General features: G+C 44.1%; 2 protein-coding genes across 2 annotated transcripts in view; both read left to right on the forward strand.

Annotated features, from left to right (window-relative positions):
• The first annotated feature begins 195 nt into the window (after positions 1–195).
• On the forward strand, positions 196–2,423 carry ddx28 (DEAD (Asp-Glu-Ala-Asp) box polypeptide 28). Its single transcript, XM_084476631.1, has one exon. It carries the CDS (start codon positions 339–341, stop codon positions 2,052–2,054), a length of 1,716 nt encoding a protein of 571 aa, XP_084332757.1. The 5' UTR covers positions 196–338; the 3' UTR covers positions 2,055–2,423.
• Positions 2,424–3,532: 1,109 nt separating this feature from the next.
• The window catches only part of tln2a (talin 2a), a 104,591-nt gene continuing 94,365 nt past the window's right edge, over positions 3,533–13,758 (forward strand). Inside the window, exon 1 of the mRNA XM_084476311.1 lies at positions 3,533–3,660. The gene's annotated coding sequence lies outside the window, so the exon portion shown is untranslated. The remainder of the gene's footprint in view (positions 3,661–13,758) is intronic.

Consider the following 13,758-nt stretch of genomic DNA (forward strand, 5'->3'; position numbering starts at 1 on the left):
ATCATATTTATATTTCTCTTCCGCGCGCGCGCACACACACACACACACACACACACACACACACACACACACACACACACACACACACACACACACACACACACACACACACACACACACACACACACACTTCTAGCGCTGGCTGTCAGACTACGTCATCATTAGTCGACGAGCAAGCATGGAGGTTGATTGCACTTCAAGCTGGATATCAATAGTCACTGTAAGCGTTCATAAAACTACATTTTTGCTCGATTGAAGATAATAAGACATGTTATTTTGAAGTAGGTTGCTATTTCCTCTTCAGTGCTGTGTTTCTTCTGTAAAACCAAAAAACAAAGATGCACTCGACGAAGGTCAGTCATTTGGCTTCGGTCGCGCACAACACTTTCCTACCGAGAAATGTTTCTCCATTTGTCAACGCTTTGGATCGGTTTTGGGATTATGGGGGGATCGGTCCAACCCGCTTTGGTCACACTTCGGCCCCCACAAGCGAGACTGTTGTCATCCGCATTCCTCAACATATGCAGAGGCGCATTGGAAACGCGAAAGAGCTTCGAGGTAAAAAGAAAATCCCAACTATCAGAGCTGGCAAGCTGCTCATCCAGAGCAAGAACACCGAACACAATCAGTCTGCGGGGTATGTATTCGGGAGGTTTGAACAGACCACCCTTTCCTCTAAAGGCTGGAAACACAACAAATCATTTGGGGACTACTTCATCATAAACAACACCAAGGGTGTCGCTCCGTTCGTTACTGAACGTCAGCAGGAGGAAACTGGAAAAGAGGGAAAAGCCATTGAGTTTGGTCAACTCCGCATCAATAAGGAGCTGGTGCAGACTCTAAACACGGCCAATATCACCCACCCCACGACAGTGCAACTACAGACTATACCTAAAGTCCTGAAGGGCAACAACATTTTGTGTGCTGCAGAGACGGGTAGCGGCAAAACACTGAGTTATCTCCTGCCCATTCTACACAAACTGCAATTGAAGAAATCCTCGGAGGATTACGTAGAGAACACCCGTACTCTTGGATGTTTGATCGTCGTGCCTTCCAGAGAGTTGGCTGAACAAGTAGCCTCGGTGTCCCGGTTCCTGTGCGCCCCGTTCTGCATGTTGACCAAAACTGTGGGGGGAGGGCGAGGAATTGGCCCCATCAAGACGGTTTTCAGGAAGGGCCCTGCAGATATTTTGGTGGCCACCCCCGGAGCTCTTGTCAAAGCCCTGCGGAGACGGTACCTGGACCTTAGCACTTTGAGCTTCCTGGTGGTGGACGAGGCAGACACCATGTTCGACCCCAGCTTCTCCGGCATGCTGGAGAGCATCCTGCTGCAAACTAACATCGCCCGGGCCCCTTCGGAGACCAAGGGCCCCGGGAGCAAAGCCCAGTTGCTGGTGGTCGGGGCCACCTTTCCTGGGGGAGTGGCAGAGGTTCTCGCGCAGGTGACGGACCTCGGTAGCATGGTGACGGTAAAAAGCAAGAACTTACACCTGCTCATGCCCCACGTCAAGCAGACCTTCCTGAAGGTGAAGGGTTGTGACAAGCTGTTGGAGCTTCAGCAGGTTCTGAAGGAGTTGCAGCATGTGACTCGTGGAGAAGAAGACGGTTGTGGTGTCGTTGTGTTCTGCAACAAGGCATCCACAGTGAACTGGTTGGGCTACGCCCTGGACGAGCTCCGGGTGAAGCACCTGCGTCTCCAGGGCGAGATGCCTTCTGCGGTGAGGACTGGGATATTCCGCTCTTTCCAGAAGGGGGCTGTAGACCTCCTCATCTGCACCGACATCGCCTCACGAGGCCTGGACACCTCCCGGGTCCGCCTGGTCGTCAACTATGACTGCCCGGAGTCGCACACAGACTACATCCACCGTGCAGGGAGGGTGGGGCGGGCAGGCGGAGTGGAGGAAGGGGAAGTGCTGAGCTTCGTCACCCATCCGTGGGACGTGGAGCTGGTGCAGGCGATCGAAACCGCGGCGCGGAGAAGAAGCACTTTGCCTGGCATGAAGTCAGCCATTTCTTTTAAGCCCAAAGCTGAAGTGGAGGAGTCCCAGGAGTAGAGGAACATGCTGGTGTAATGACTTGTGATTTCCCTGTCCTCATTTGTATGAGGGGGAGATTTGTGTTTCCTACTATATTGGTTGTGCAGTATGAAATAAAGATTTGATCTGTTGTCAAATGTGCGGTTATGGCTCTGGTATGATAGTGAAGGTTATGGCAAAGGTCAGTCATCGGCAAAAGGCCTTCATTGTCAGTCAATGCTGAGCAACACCCGCCATTGATTCCCCTGACTGGCGACATGTAATTGGCACCCTTGTCTTATCTTTGCAATAAACTCAATGGCATGTAATGAGGTATGGGGGGGTGGCTGGCTCAAGCATTGGCCTAATGGTGCTATCCAGTTGTACCATACAACTGGATAGCGTATAGTGTTTGCCGATGGAGTGGATACAGTGGATGCAAATGTTAATTTAAATAAGGTAGAAAAAGCAAAATTGCAAATGGAAAAAGGTTTGGTATTCAGTTTGTGTTCAATAACTTGTTGAATACATTGTATTTATTTATGGAGCGACTTTAAAAAATAAAATTGGATACAGATGAGATTATGTTTATTCAGGAGACTTTCTTAATCAAACTACCAAACTGTTGCATTCACCCCCATGTCTCATTTTGTAAGACGACATCATGTTGAGTCCATTTGTTACACAAAATATTAGAACAGTGAAATTCCTAAAAACAGCTGTCTAAAATAAATAGGTGTCTTTTTAAAATGCAATGAACAACCTGTAATACATAGCTCAAACCACAAGGTGCTGATATGGGCACTGAGTTGATCACAATACAGATTGAAAAAAGAACACATGACAGAGAATTATACCTTACATTTAAATGGGTAATTTGAAAGTATCTCTGGGGGGAATTAAGTAAGGACAAGATAATAGTAATTATTCCTTAAATCCCTTAGTTTGGCACAAATTGTTTTAAAAAAGCCAATTAACAACATTTCATAGATGGACTTGTGTATATTTAATTAAACAGGTAGGCTAAAATACAAAGAAACCACCATTTATTTGAATAGAGTGAAAGAAAGATATTTAACGCATGTTGATGGTAGCCTATACACCTAAAGAGGCCATGTGGATTTCCTCACCTGCTGGCTCCCCTCAGCACGACTAACGGCGGGTGTTTGCAAAGTTCTGAGCAAATATTTGAACAGATGCTGGCATTTGTGTGCCAGCATGTGTGCCTGGTCTTTTACCAAGACCAGGTAGCCTGGGGCAAACCCGTAGATCACAACAGGCACCACATTCGATGAGACTATATTTTTATTAATGTTATTTATAACACATAGTTATCAGGCTACAAATAACAAAACGGCCACTTCACCACTTGTAGTTCTTAAAGTTCACCACCATGCGTGTAGTGCTGGCCGTGGGAGGTAAGTGGACTACAATCGGGCCGATAATTATGACGCATTTCCTCCTTTACAACCACACCTCCTCCCCGTTCGCAGCACACTTCAACACCGCCTCTAGTACTCACTACTTGGCCGCTTGGAAATTTCCCCAACGAGGAGGATATTTTACTCCTGAGAAGCAGGGCTGCTGGCTATTGGCCATCTTCTAAAGGCTTGCCGTTTGCGATGAAACAGTAGAGGATCTTAAGGTAGGAACGCATGTTTTCAAACCTGCTCTTTCTCTTCTTTTACCCATTGAACCCGGCTGCAGGCATGCACGGTCCAGGGAAAAGCTTGAGGATAAAGCGGTCATGTTGTGTGAGCGCAGTGTGCGTCCAAGGCGACTTGATGGACCTGGTGTGAGTGAGTGTGTGTGAGTGAGAGGGCACCATTGCAGCTCAGGGGCTTCCATTGGGAATTTGTGGTCGTTCCTAACTCATTGGTAGTTTCTGAGGTTGAAATCAGTCGAACTTGAAAATGAACAATTTGGAACAATTTGGACGACTTTTGAATGGACATGTTCACATTGCTGTTTGGCTGGGTTGTCTGGCTAGGACTTACAATGTTTTATGTTTGGTGTTGCTTACAATGTTTTCTATCAGAATCACAAACTCTGCTTTCCAGCCGCTATTTAAAGACTGAACGCTGTTAATTCGAGATGTTGAACAGGCTTTAAAACACCGTTTAGCATTGTTGGTGTATCCGATTTTTTAAATAGTAATGTAACGGTAGCAGTCAATCTCTCCCATACATTTTGATAGAACATGCCTTTGGATTTATCTTATTCATACTGCCATATTAAAATCACACTGAGATGTTCGTGAAGAATGACAAACACTTGAATCTAATCGAATGGGTGTTAAATTGGTATTAAAACGTTAAAAGGACAGTGAGTGAGGTCGTAATGAGTCCTTTGGATCTCTCTTTTGGCAGCAGTTTTCCACGGCTGATTGCATGTAGGCTATCTGTCATTTACGTTTCAGGCTCACATCACATGAAGGCATATATCCGTCCGAAACATGATGAACACAAGCTACATACTAACGCGCTGCGCTATAATAAGTCTAACCCTGTTGTACTTTGCCATTATGAATTGTAACGTTAGCTGCCCAGCGCCTGGCTGCCACACCCCTTTCTATATCAACGCTGTGTAGATATTCCCTTTATTAATGTCTAATAGCAGGTTTCTCTCAGTCTTTCTATGCCATGATTAACCATCAATTGTTGCCCAGGTGAGGTTTTTGTTCAGGTATTATTCAATTAATAAATGTTGACATATCGTATGCTTTGGCAAATGGACTACTTCCTAAACAATAAGGGGTTCCTATGGATATTAATTACTGAAATGCAATGCAGTTATTTGGTAGTATGGTTTGCGTGTTTGCCCTAGGACTTTAGGGGAAAAGTCAGAGTTGGGAGGCAGGAGACAACAAGATTAAGGTTATTTGAGACGGATTCCCCATGGAGCAGAAGATGCCTGGCGTGTTTGCTGTGCAGGAAGACTTTCTTTGGCAGTTTAATGGGTAAAAGTATATATCAGGCAGCAGGCGCCCCTGGTTTCCCATCATAGGACGGCTCTGAGGTAGTCACAGGACCCACTGGGATACAGTTTCTTACTCTGTGGTCATCTGGCAAGGCCAGGTTTACCAGCTAACCCCACTCGCCCCTCATTTACTGGTGACATAATGCTGTTGTCATCTTGTCTATAACGTCATTGCATATTTCCTGTATTGCACAAACATTTTCTGGAAATGTGGGACCCCCGCTCAACTGCAAGGTGATTAGACTACACTGACCACAATCTCCTGCTTTTGCGTCTGGTGAAGGCTGTCATCTTGCAAGGCTTTTACAGTTAAGCATCATCAATGACCTTTGAGAAAATATGCAGCTGGCATTGATTCTGTTGTGTGAGGATAAAAGTTGTTGTTTACTTTTTTTAGTGGTTTAGATTGATCAGAGTTGATATCTGATGTTTGAAAGAAACAACCTAGGCTAGGTTTTATTTGAAGCCCTTTTCGAAATTGTTCCTTAACATGTGCATTATTTGAAAATAATAAAGCCTATATTTCACAAGATCAACAACATTACTATAGATCTATCTAAGATAGATTTGGTTCCTGCAGGCAGCTAGTGTCACGATGGATCCTCTGCAGAATTTGGTACCGTCCACTTGAATCCCATTGAACCCCATTCTTTTGATAGGGCTCGTGTGTGATCTTTTCTGTGCTGCTGGATACCAAACCCTCCTGCTTGCTCAGAGCATCAGACGGACAGCATTTGCTCATGTATCGCTCACTGACCGTGCCTCCTGCAAGGTCCATGGTTTCCTGCTGGGGTGGAGTTAATCACCACGAGTATGCTGTTGGCTCTGCTAAGTCATTAGCTAGCTTGTTGTTTACTATGGTGGTGACCGCTGTCAACACAAGACAAGTAACTAGCATCTTACTTCCTTCAATGTGTATCCAAGGATCTGTTCCAAAATGTTTTCCCTAAGTCTTCTTTCATATTTATGGTAATTCACTATATCTCAGAGGAGGCAAGTAGTAGCAGTTAGTGGTCTTGCAGGAGGAAAGGAGCAGTGGGAATTCAGACAGCTGATCTGCTTCAGAGACATTGGGGGAGGCGTAGACTGTTGATTATCTGTTGTGTCCAAAGCAATTCCTGATTCTGTGGCCAATTTAAGCTGCTTCTCTAGTTAACTAAATAAAATAACATTGAGAGTTTAAAGCAATGGTAAGTGGAATCTCTAAATACGTACTTTTGGAACATACACTTTATGGGCACTGTCAAGTATGGGCACCTTTGGCAAAGTGTGGCATTCTAGGATGGCTGGCTCTGCTGTTATGGAAAAGGTTGAAACTTCCCTAGAGATAGGAGTCATGATGATCACACCACAACGTATGGGAGTATCAGAGTCCTTGTTTAAAATTCATATCCATGCATTGCCCACGAGAAAACATTAGACAGCCAAGGGGAAATTTTTTATTATAAATTTTCCCCCTCTTTCTCTGTAATTGGAAGTTTGAGTGAGGTACAGAAAAATACAAAGCTTCGGACAGAACATTGGCAGATTCAATTAATTTCCTACTCTAATCAATGATTGTCTTTTCAACCTACAACAGACTTGACCTGATGTAATGTAGTTGACCAATGCCTCAAGGCATTGCATTAATGTTCACTTTTACAACCCTGTGGGTGTTTATGGTGCTACTCGAGAGCCAATGCGTTCATCCCCCGTACATATGTGAGGCGTTATACCACAGCCAGCTATACTGCAACACTCAAAACAGCTCCATTCACCAGCAACATTGTCAAAATAAATAACTGCAGCCTTTAGTGTGTAGTATATTCCGGTACCTAGGGGGGATGGGGACGGAAGGGGGGGACACTGCTGTTTGCAGTTAATGCAAATGTGGCTCAGATTTACTAGCTTGAGTGAGTGTGAGGAAAACAGGCCAGTAGTTATTGCCAATATCCCAGAATGTCACAGTGAACTTTGACACGTGTGTGTGTGTGTGTGTGTGTGTGTGTGTGTGTGTGTGTGTGTGTGTGTGTGTGTGTGTGTGTGTGTGTGTGTGTGTGTGTGTGTGTGTGTGTGTGTGTGTGTGTGTGTGTGTGTGTGTGTGTGTGTGTGTGTGTTGAACCAGTGTCATCTCTCCTCCACTGTCCCGCCCACATTTCTCACATAAGGGGGTTATAATTAGCAATGGGCCGCATGCAGCATTTTAACTATCACAATTGTAGGCTACGGCTAAGCTTGGCAGACACTCCAACTGATAAAGTACGACACACACAGGTACATCAAGGCTATCAAGGAAACAATTAGAAATGTTGTTTGTACTAAGTCATGGGTTAATTAATGGCGTACCACTACATGATCTCCTCTGTTAGAAGCACAATATTTATTTAGCAATGATTTAATTTGTGTTGTGATGATGTAGCCGTTAGCCACTAGTTTGATTTTGGAAAGTAATGCATTTTAAAATGGAAGTGTTCATCCTCTTTGGATTTTTTTCCTTTTTTCCACATTGCCAAAAACAGATTCAGTTCACTTGGCTGATGCCAGGAATGTGTAGAAAAATGTGACAAAGATGTGGCATATAGTTATTTAGTCTACCAAAATGTTGTTGCAAAGGTTTTGGTATTGAAATATTGGTTTGTCATAGTCCTTGATCATTTGTATATTGCAGGGTGGAATTTGTCTGATCTCGTATTGGCATCTTTTAAAACTCTACATTCTTAACTAACTTGTAATTTTAATACATGTTATCCATTGTCAGCTCCTGTTGCTAAGCAGCAATTCCCATGAATGTTTGAAGGCATTACTCACTTTAGCACTATGAATGATTTTCTTCATGCACATAATACCAGCTGATGTGGTTGAAATGTCAGGTCCTGTGTGATTTGGGTGACTTGGTCTTAATAACTTCAACCAGAAGTTTATTGCTGTTTGTGTTAAAAATACATTCTGTGAGTTCTTGCATTGTTTTGGGTCACAGAACACGGGCATATCAACAACAATCTACTGCCTTGGGGTCTGTCATTAGTGAGTACAGCCTTAAAAATGGAGTCCTCCAAAGGGGCCTGGTTTGGTGTAATTATGTCATGTTTACCTTTACTCACCTAGAATTCTGGGACACCTTTTTGTGTAATTTGGATTCCTCTCTGGCTGCAAATGTCCCCCCTGTCTTGGGCTCAGTCCATACACCCACGCCCCCTTGGTTCCACGAAGGGGACAATTCAGTCAAGATTAACAAGGTACAACAAAAAAGTTGTTGCTTGGAGGTTGTACGGGTCTTGTTTATGGAGGACCAGGTATTGTATTGATTTCCCCAGGGTTGTTTGGCATTGTGGATGTCAACTAGCTATAATGATACATTTTTTGATTTTTTTGTTATTGTTGCCAGTTGAAGACAAGAGCCAGAATAGAAGTGGGTTTAATCTAGGCTGTCCTTAACAAACTGTAAGTATACAAATCTCAGTTCTTGGGTTGATGGAGTTAACTTATTTCTCAGTGGTACTGTGGTAGCTAAATATTGAATCCGGCTGTGGTATTGGAATTTAGAACTATAGCCTTTGTTATATCTCACATTTCGGTAGCTAGGATTAGTCAGAGTGCTGTTGCTTTGAAGTGGATGAAAAGAGCCATCTAGTATTTGCCTGACCCTTTAACAATCTTTGCTCTCTGAATTACCTTGATCTTCTTATCAGACAATTTGACTTTGCAACAATTCTTCAACATTACAATTTGTATCGCTCATCCAAATAATGACAATTGTACAGGGAGGAAATAGATCTGTGCTTGAAGGTCTATTGATAACTTTGGTGTAACAAGAATAACTCAGGGTAATTCAGAGAGCAGGTATGGACGCTTGGGGAAGCAACTTGGAGTGTGGTCTAGTTTAGCTTTGATTGAAAGTTAAGAAAGCCCCTCTCCTTTCGCCTCCTTACCACCCTGCCTGCACCTCCCTTTATGGCCTTGAGTTTGCGTTCTCGCTTGTCCCATCGTAAAAAGGCTTGACAAGGACCGTCTGTTTGACGGACAGGAAGAAATCTTGCCAGCAAGGCCACATGCTTACTGTCAAAGCTAATATGCATCTTGGTTGCATAGCACTTGTGTAATTCTTCAGAACAGTCTCACTGTGCTCTCGGTTTCCCCTTAAACATAGCTGATGAGACCCGACTGCATTCTGTAAATAGAAATCCAACCATATTCTTTTCAAGTACGTGTATAATGTTGGCATAGTCTTGTGTCTTAAGTGTCATCCTTCTTTTGAGACTTGGCACATGTGTCTTCAAACAGCTAAGGGCTGTGTGTGTGTTCTCACTGGGTCAGGCCTGTGCTTTGGGACTAGAACTATATAAGGGAAAGCATTCTTTGTTTATTAGTGAAGGGAGAGTGCATGGGAATGCAGCCAGTCCTCTCAGCTTGGCAAATGGGATTTGAGCACAGCTTAAACAGTGCATTCTGCTCTTTATTGCTATAAACATTACTGCATCACGCTGTCCATCTCTGTCTCTGTCACCGGCTATGTGACTTTCTGTCTCTCTCTCTCTTTCTCCGTCTCTGTCTGTCTCTTTCTCTGTCTCTCTCAGAAGCATCACGTGAGCGAGGCTGCTGTATAACATGCGGAAGAGCCCAGCCTTAATTGAATCATTTTAAAATAGCCTTTTATTTGAGGGCCGCGCTTGTGGCAGCGCTGGCTAATGCAAAGTGGGTTAGAAGTGGTCCACAGCGCTGCTCCATTGACTTTCAGAGATCTGGGCAGTTGCTGTACAGCAAAGCCTTAAGCATTTGAGTGATGCCAGCCACCTGCTGCAGCCCAGGGGCTAGCTTTGTCTACAGTATGTAGCAGTGACTTGCTAGCACTGAGCTTGGCTTGACTTGGCGTGTTTTCAATGACGCAATTTTACCCAGCATGACTTGATGGATGAAAATTGTGAGGGAGTTTTGTCATTTTATCCATATCTGTATTCACATGGCTGCTTTAAAAATGTAATTAAAAAATATGTCTTCATTAAAATTTGTTGACAACATGTGGCAATACTGTCGTTGATGAATTTGTTTTATATTGGAAGGTGGAATCTGCAATGGTATTTGATTTGCGTTATACCTTGTTTTTAAGGAGCAACAATCAAATAAAAACCTTGCAATTTTGTGGTTCTAGTTTCACTTGTTGTTTTTGCAAACCATCCGCCTTTGTCAGGGCTTATCATCTAACAAATGCATAGAACTGTATTCATTGGCTCCCATACGCTCATCTCAATGCCGTCTTTGTCAAAGGCTCCGCTTTACCCTCGACCTCACCAATAGCCGAAGCTTTAAGCCTCAAAGCTTCAAAGCTTTAAAGGTATTATCTTACTCAGCCACCGTTTCAAATTGTCTGTTTAAGAGTACCTGACCCACAGTTTGTAATTGAGATCATCCACAACGCCCGTATTGAGCGTGTTCTTCCTCCTAATTGTAGGGCTACTGGCCCGCTGGTCTTCAGAGCGCTGCGTTTGGCGCGCGGCGTCGTTCGCAGTGCCATGCCCACAGGGCGCTTGTTCCCAGATTGGCAGCGGGACAAACTCTGCATTGTCCGTCCGTTGCTTAAGATGTTCAGTGCTTGTAGCCTTCTGGGCTGTGGAGGAGGAAGAATGGTGGCCTTGTCTTGACGCGGGTCACTTATCTCCAAGCTGTGAACCTCCTTAGGGAGCTCTCATGGAAGCACCGCCCCCGCCCCCCCCCCCCCCCCCCCCCCCCCCCCACCACCACCACCACTCTGACATCACCCCTAACGGATGTGGTTCACTCATGTTGACGATACAGTAGTGATATCGGGTCTGAATGAGATGCCTCTCGGTTCACAGCAGGCAGGGGAATCGGTTGCATGCTGTGTTTATGCATGTAAACAGTCTTTTTTTATTTTGCTGACTGTCGGATGTGGTGGAACCACAGGTGGCAAATGTGAAGTTCAATATTTATGACATTCATCTTGTTGTAAATGTATTTTCAACGATGCACTCTGTGCCATTTTCTCCATTGTCTGGTGTACTCAAAATGTGTCTTAAGCATAAAACTTGAATTGGAAAGTCAAGAACATTTGGAACCTTACTATATGCTTGGCCTCCGATGCTTTCTCATGCAAACATGCTGGAGTCGAGGGCCATTTAAACGCTGCTCTGGGGCCATGCAGCCATCCATCACCTCCCTGTAGGAGGTGATGGAGGGGGAGGGGTAGGGGGAGGAGGAGGAGGAGGGGGCCATCTCTTCACTTGGTGGTCACGGGGGGCTGGAGCCAAGGCTGGCTGACAGGCAGGGAGACGGTGTGGATGGAATGCTGGTGCACCGCAAGGTCACACACATAGTTATGAGGACACACACATACATAGACCCATGTAAATAAATACACACACATACACATACACACACAGATATAGTTACTCTAGGCCCTAGGGAGCCTAAAAAGCATTTCTCCAGACAGAGTAAGGAGGATGATTAGTATCAGGATAAGGAGGAAGCCCGCGTGAACATTGGAAGAAGATGCTGAGCCGTGCAGGCGGGACCCTGACAGGGGCTCAAACCCTGGTCTCTGTAGCTCTGGGACAGAGCTATATCTAAGGTAGCACAAGGCTGGCCATAACCGCCCACTTCCCAGTGTTTACTGCTTTAGGGAAGGGCAAATAAGTGAACAGGGTGGATGCTGCAGAGGAGGCTTGTGTTTGGGGATGACTTGCATTCCACAGCTTGGAAAGACCCTACACGGCTGTGTGCAGCAGGCCTGTGTTTACCTCAAACAGGACCCCTCTCTGTCTCTAACTGATCCTGCCTGTAGTTTGGGGGAGGAGGATGTGTCCCATTGTGGAGAAGGATTTTGACAATTTTAGGGCTGATAATTATGAATTAAATAATATACCGTTGAGTTGGTCGGACAATAATGGCCAGCAATAATCCAAAACAATTCGAGTCCACCATGTCAATTTATTGTTGTGTATTCATTTTCAGTTTTATTATTTGCTATATTTGAATGAAACATTTGCAACGTTTGGGGTGTCTTGAAACTAAAAGGGCTTGTCTGGAAGGCTTGCATGGCCTTACAGTGAGTGAATGCTCTGAAGGCCTCCCTCCAGTCTAATGAGGCCTTTACACTGCACGCGGTTAATTCACAGCGACATCCCCCGTCTGTCTTCCCTGCCCCTGTGTTATGGGTTGTTTGTTGAAAGATAATCCCATCTGAAGTCTGTCTCAAGTCTGGGCAAAAACCAAACCGATGCCTCTGTATCTTTTATTCTTCCCAACAGAGGTCTCGCTCATAGCTCATGACTACCAATTTAAGAGATCTGATCATCGACTTCAAACAGACATTGTCCTTTTAACTTTGCTAATTAGAATTTGGGAGTTAAAAAAAAAAATATATATATATGAATGATATAAGTATATATGAATGATATAAGTATTACGACACCGGTTATGTTAACTATTGGCAATGAATAAACGTGGGAAGAGAAACACAAAAAAACTGCTTCAGTGAATCAGATCATGACTATGCCGTCTTCCCCATCATCTTAAGATTTAGGTCCATGCTGAACTCGTAAAGCATTCTAAACACTGCATCCCCCCTGGCCTATAAACCAGTTGGAACTATTAAATTGCCTTTCAAAAGAGTCTCCGCAGATTTACCCTAAATAGAAACTGTTAGGAGACACGTATGAGGACATTAAATTGTTATTGTTTTAACCTGAACAGATTCATGCTTGAGGCTTGATGTTGAATAGGTGTTTATAAAGTATAGGAGCAGCTAGGACTTGGCATTTCTATTGGGAATATGTTTACCAGTCGTGGGTTTGCTGTCAAAACAAGGATCATAGTTAAAAAAAAAAAAAACTTTAGTCCTAGACAAGGAGTGAGCTGAATTTCAAGTGGGTCAGTACAAAACCAACTTTTTGCCTTAAAAAAAAAAAAGGAAAGAGAATTACAATCACGGAAGGCAGGCAGGGCCGAGTAGCATCATGCTGTCAGGATTTGTTTTTCTTTGATTTAAAAGACAGTCTTGCTGAACAAAATCCACAGCCCGCTTTCCCCTACTGTTAAATGTCAGATGAAAACCCAACCCTCTGTCTTCATAACGTTCTCTGAAACCATCTGCGTACGGCAGAGCGCAGCCAAGCTGATAGAAAACTGACATAACATGCTGCTCTCCCTGTTATGTTATATTTTAAGGGCATTAATTATCTTGGACAGCGACAAAACGGAGGCTGGGGCCACATGAGGCCTTATGGGGCCACAGCCTCAACATTGTGTGCCACATAATTGTATAAAATATAAAACATTTAAAATAATCAAATTTCAAAGATTTTGTACAATTTGTAAATGAGGCTACATATTTTTACTGCTAACCTTTTATACAAACAATTACATCTAGGTTATTTTTGTTCCTTGATTTAGGTGTAACACTGTTTTATAAGTGGGCAGCCCTTGCAAGTCCCTCATACATTATAGGGGACCGCTTGGCATTAGGTAGTTACTTGTGTTCTAGAAAGTCCTTTAGAACACCCGATGGAACCTTCAATAATGGCCATTAGTTCCTCCACCTGTCGCTCATCTCACATAGATTAACCGTACAGAGTCGTCTTAATGCTGCTCGGTGTCTTTCACCAAAAGCTCTTCAGCGAGACACAGCCTGCAGTACTAATGGCGATTGGCAACAGCCGCACAGCACCTGGCCTAATTAAAATGTATGTCAATCCATATAGCTGTTGACTGAAATAGGTTTTGGAGCAGCTAAAGCTCGCAGACGGTTAAACGCCTGCGGCAGATTTCCACC

Source organism: Micromesistius poutassou, assembly GCF_964030765.1.
Source record: "Micromesistius poutassou genome assembly, chromosome: 12".
Classification (NCBI taxonomy): Eukaryota; Metazoa; Chordata; class Actinopteri; order Gadiformes; family Gadidae; genus Micromesistius; species Micromesistius poutassou.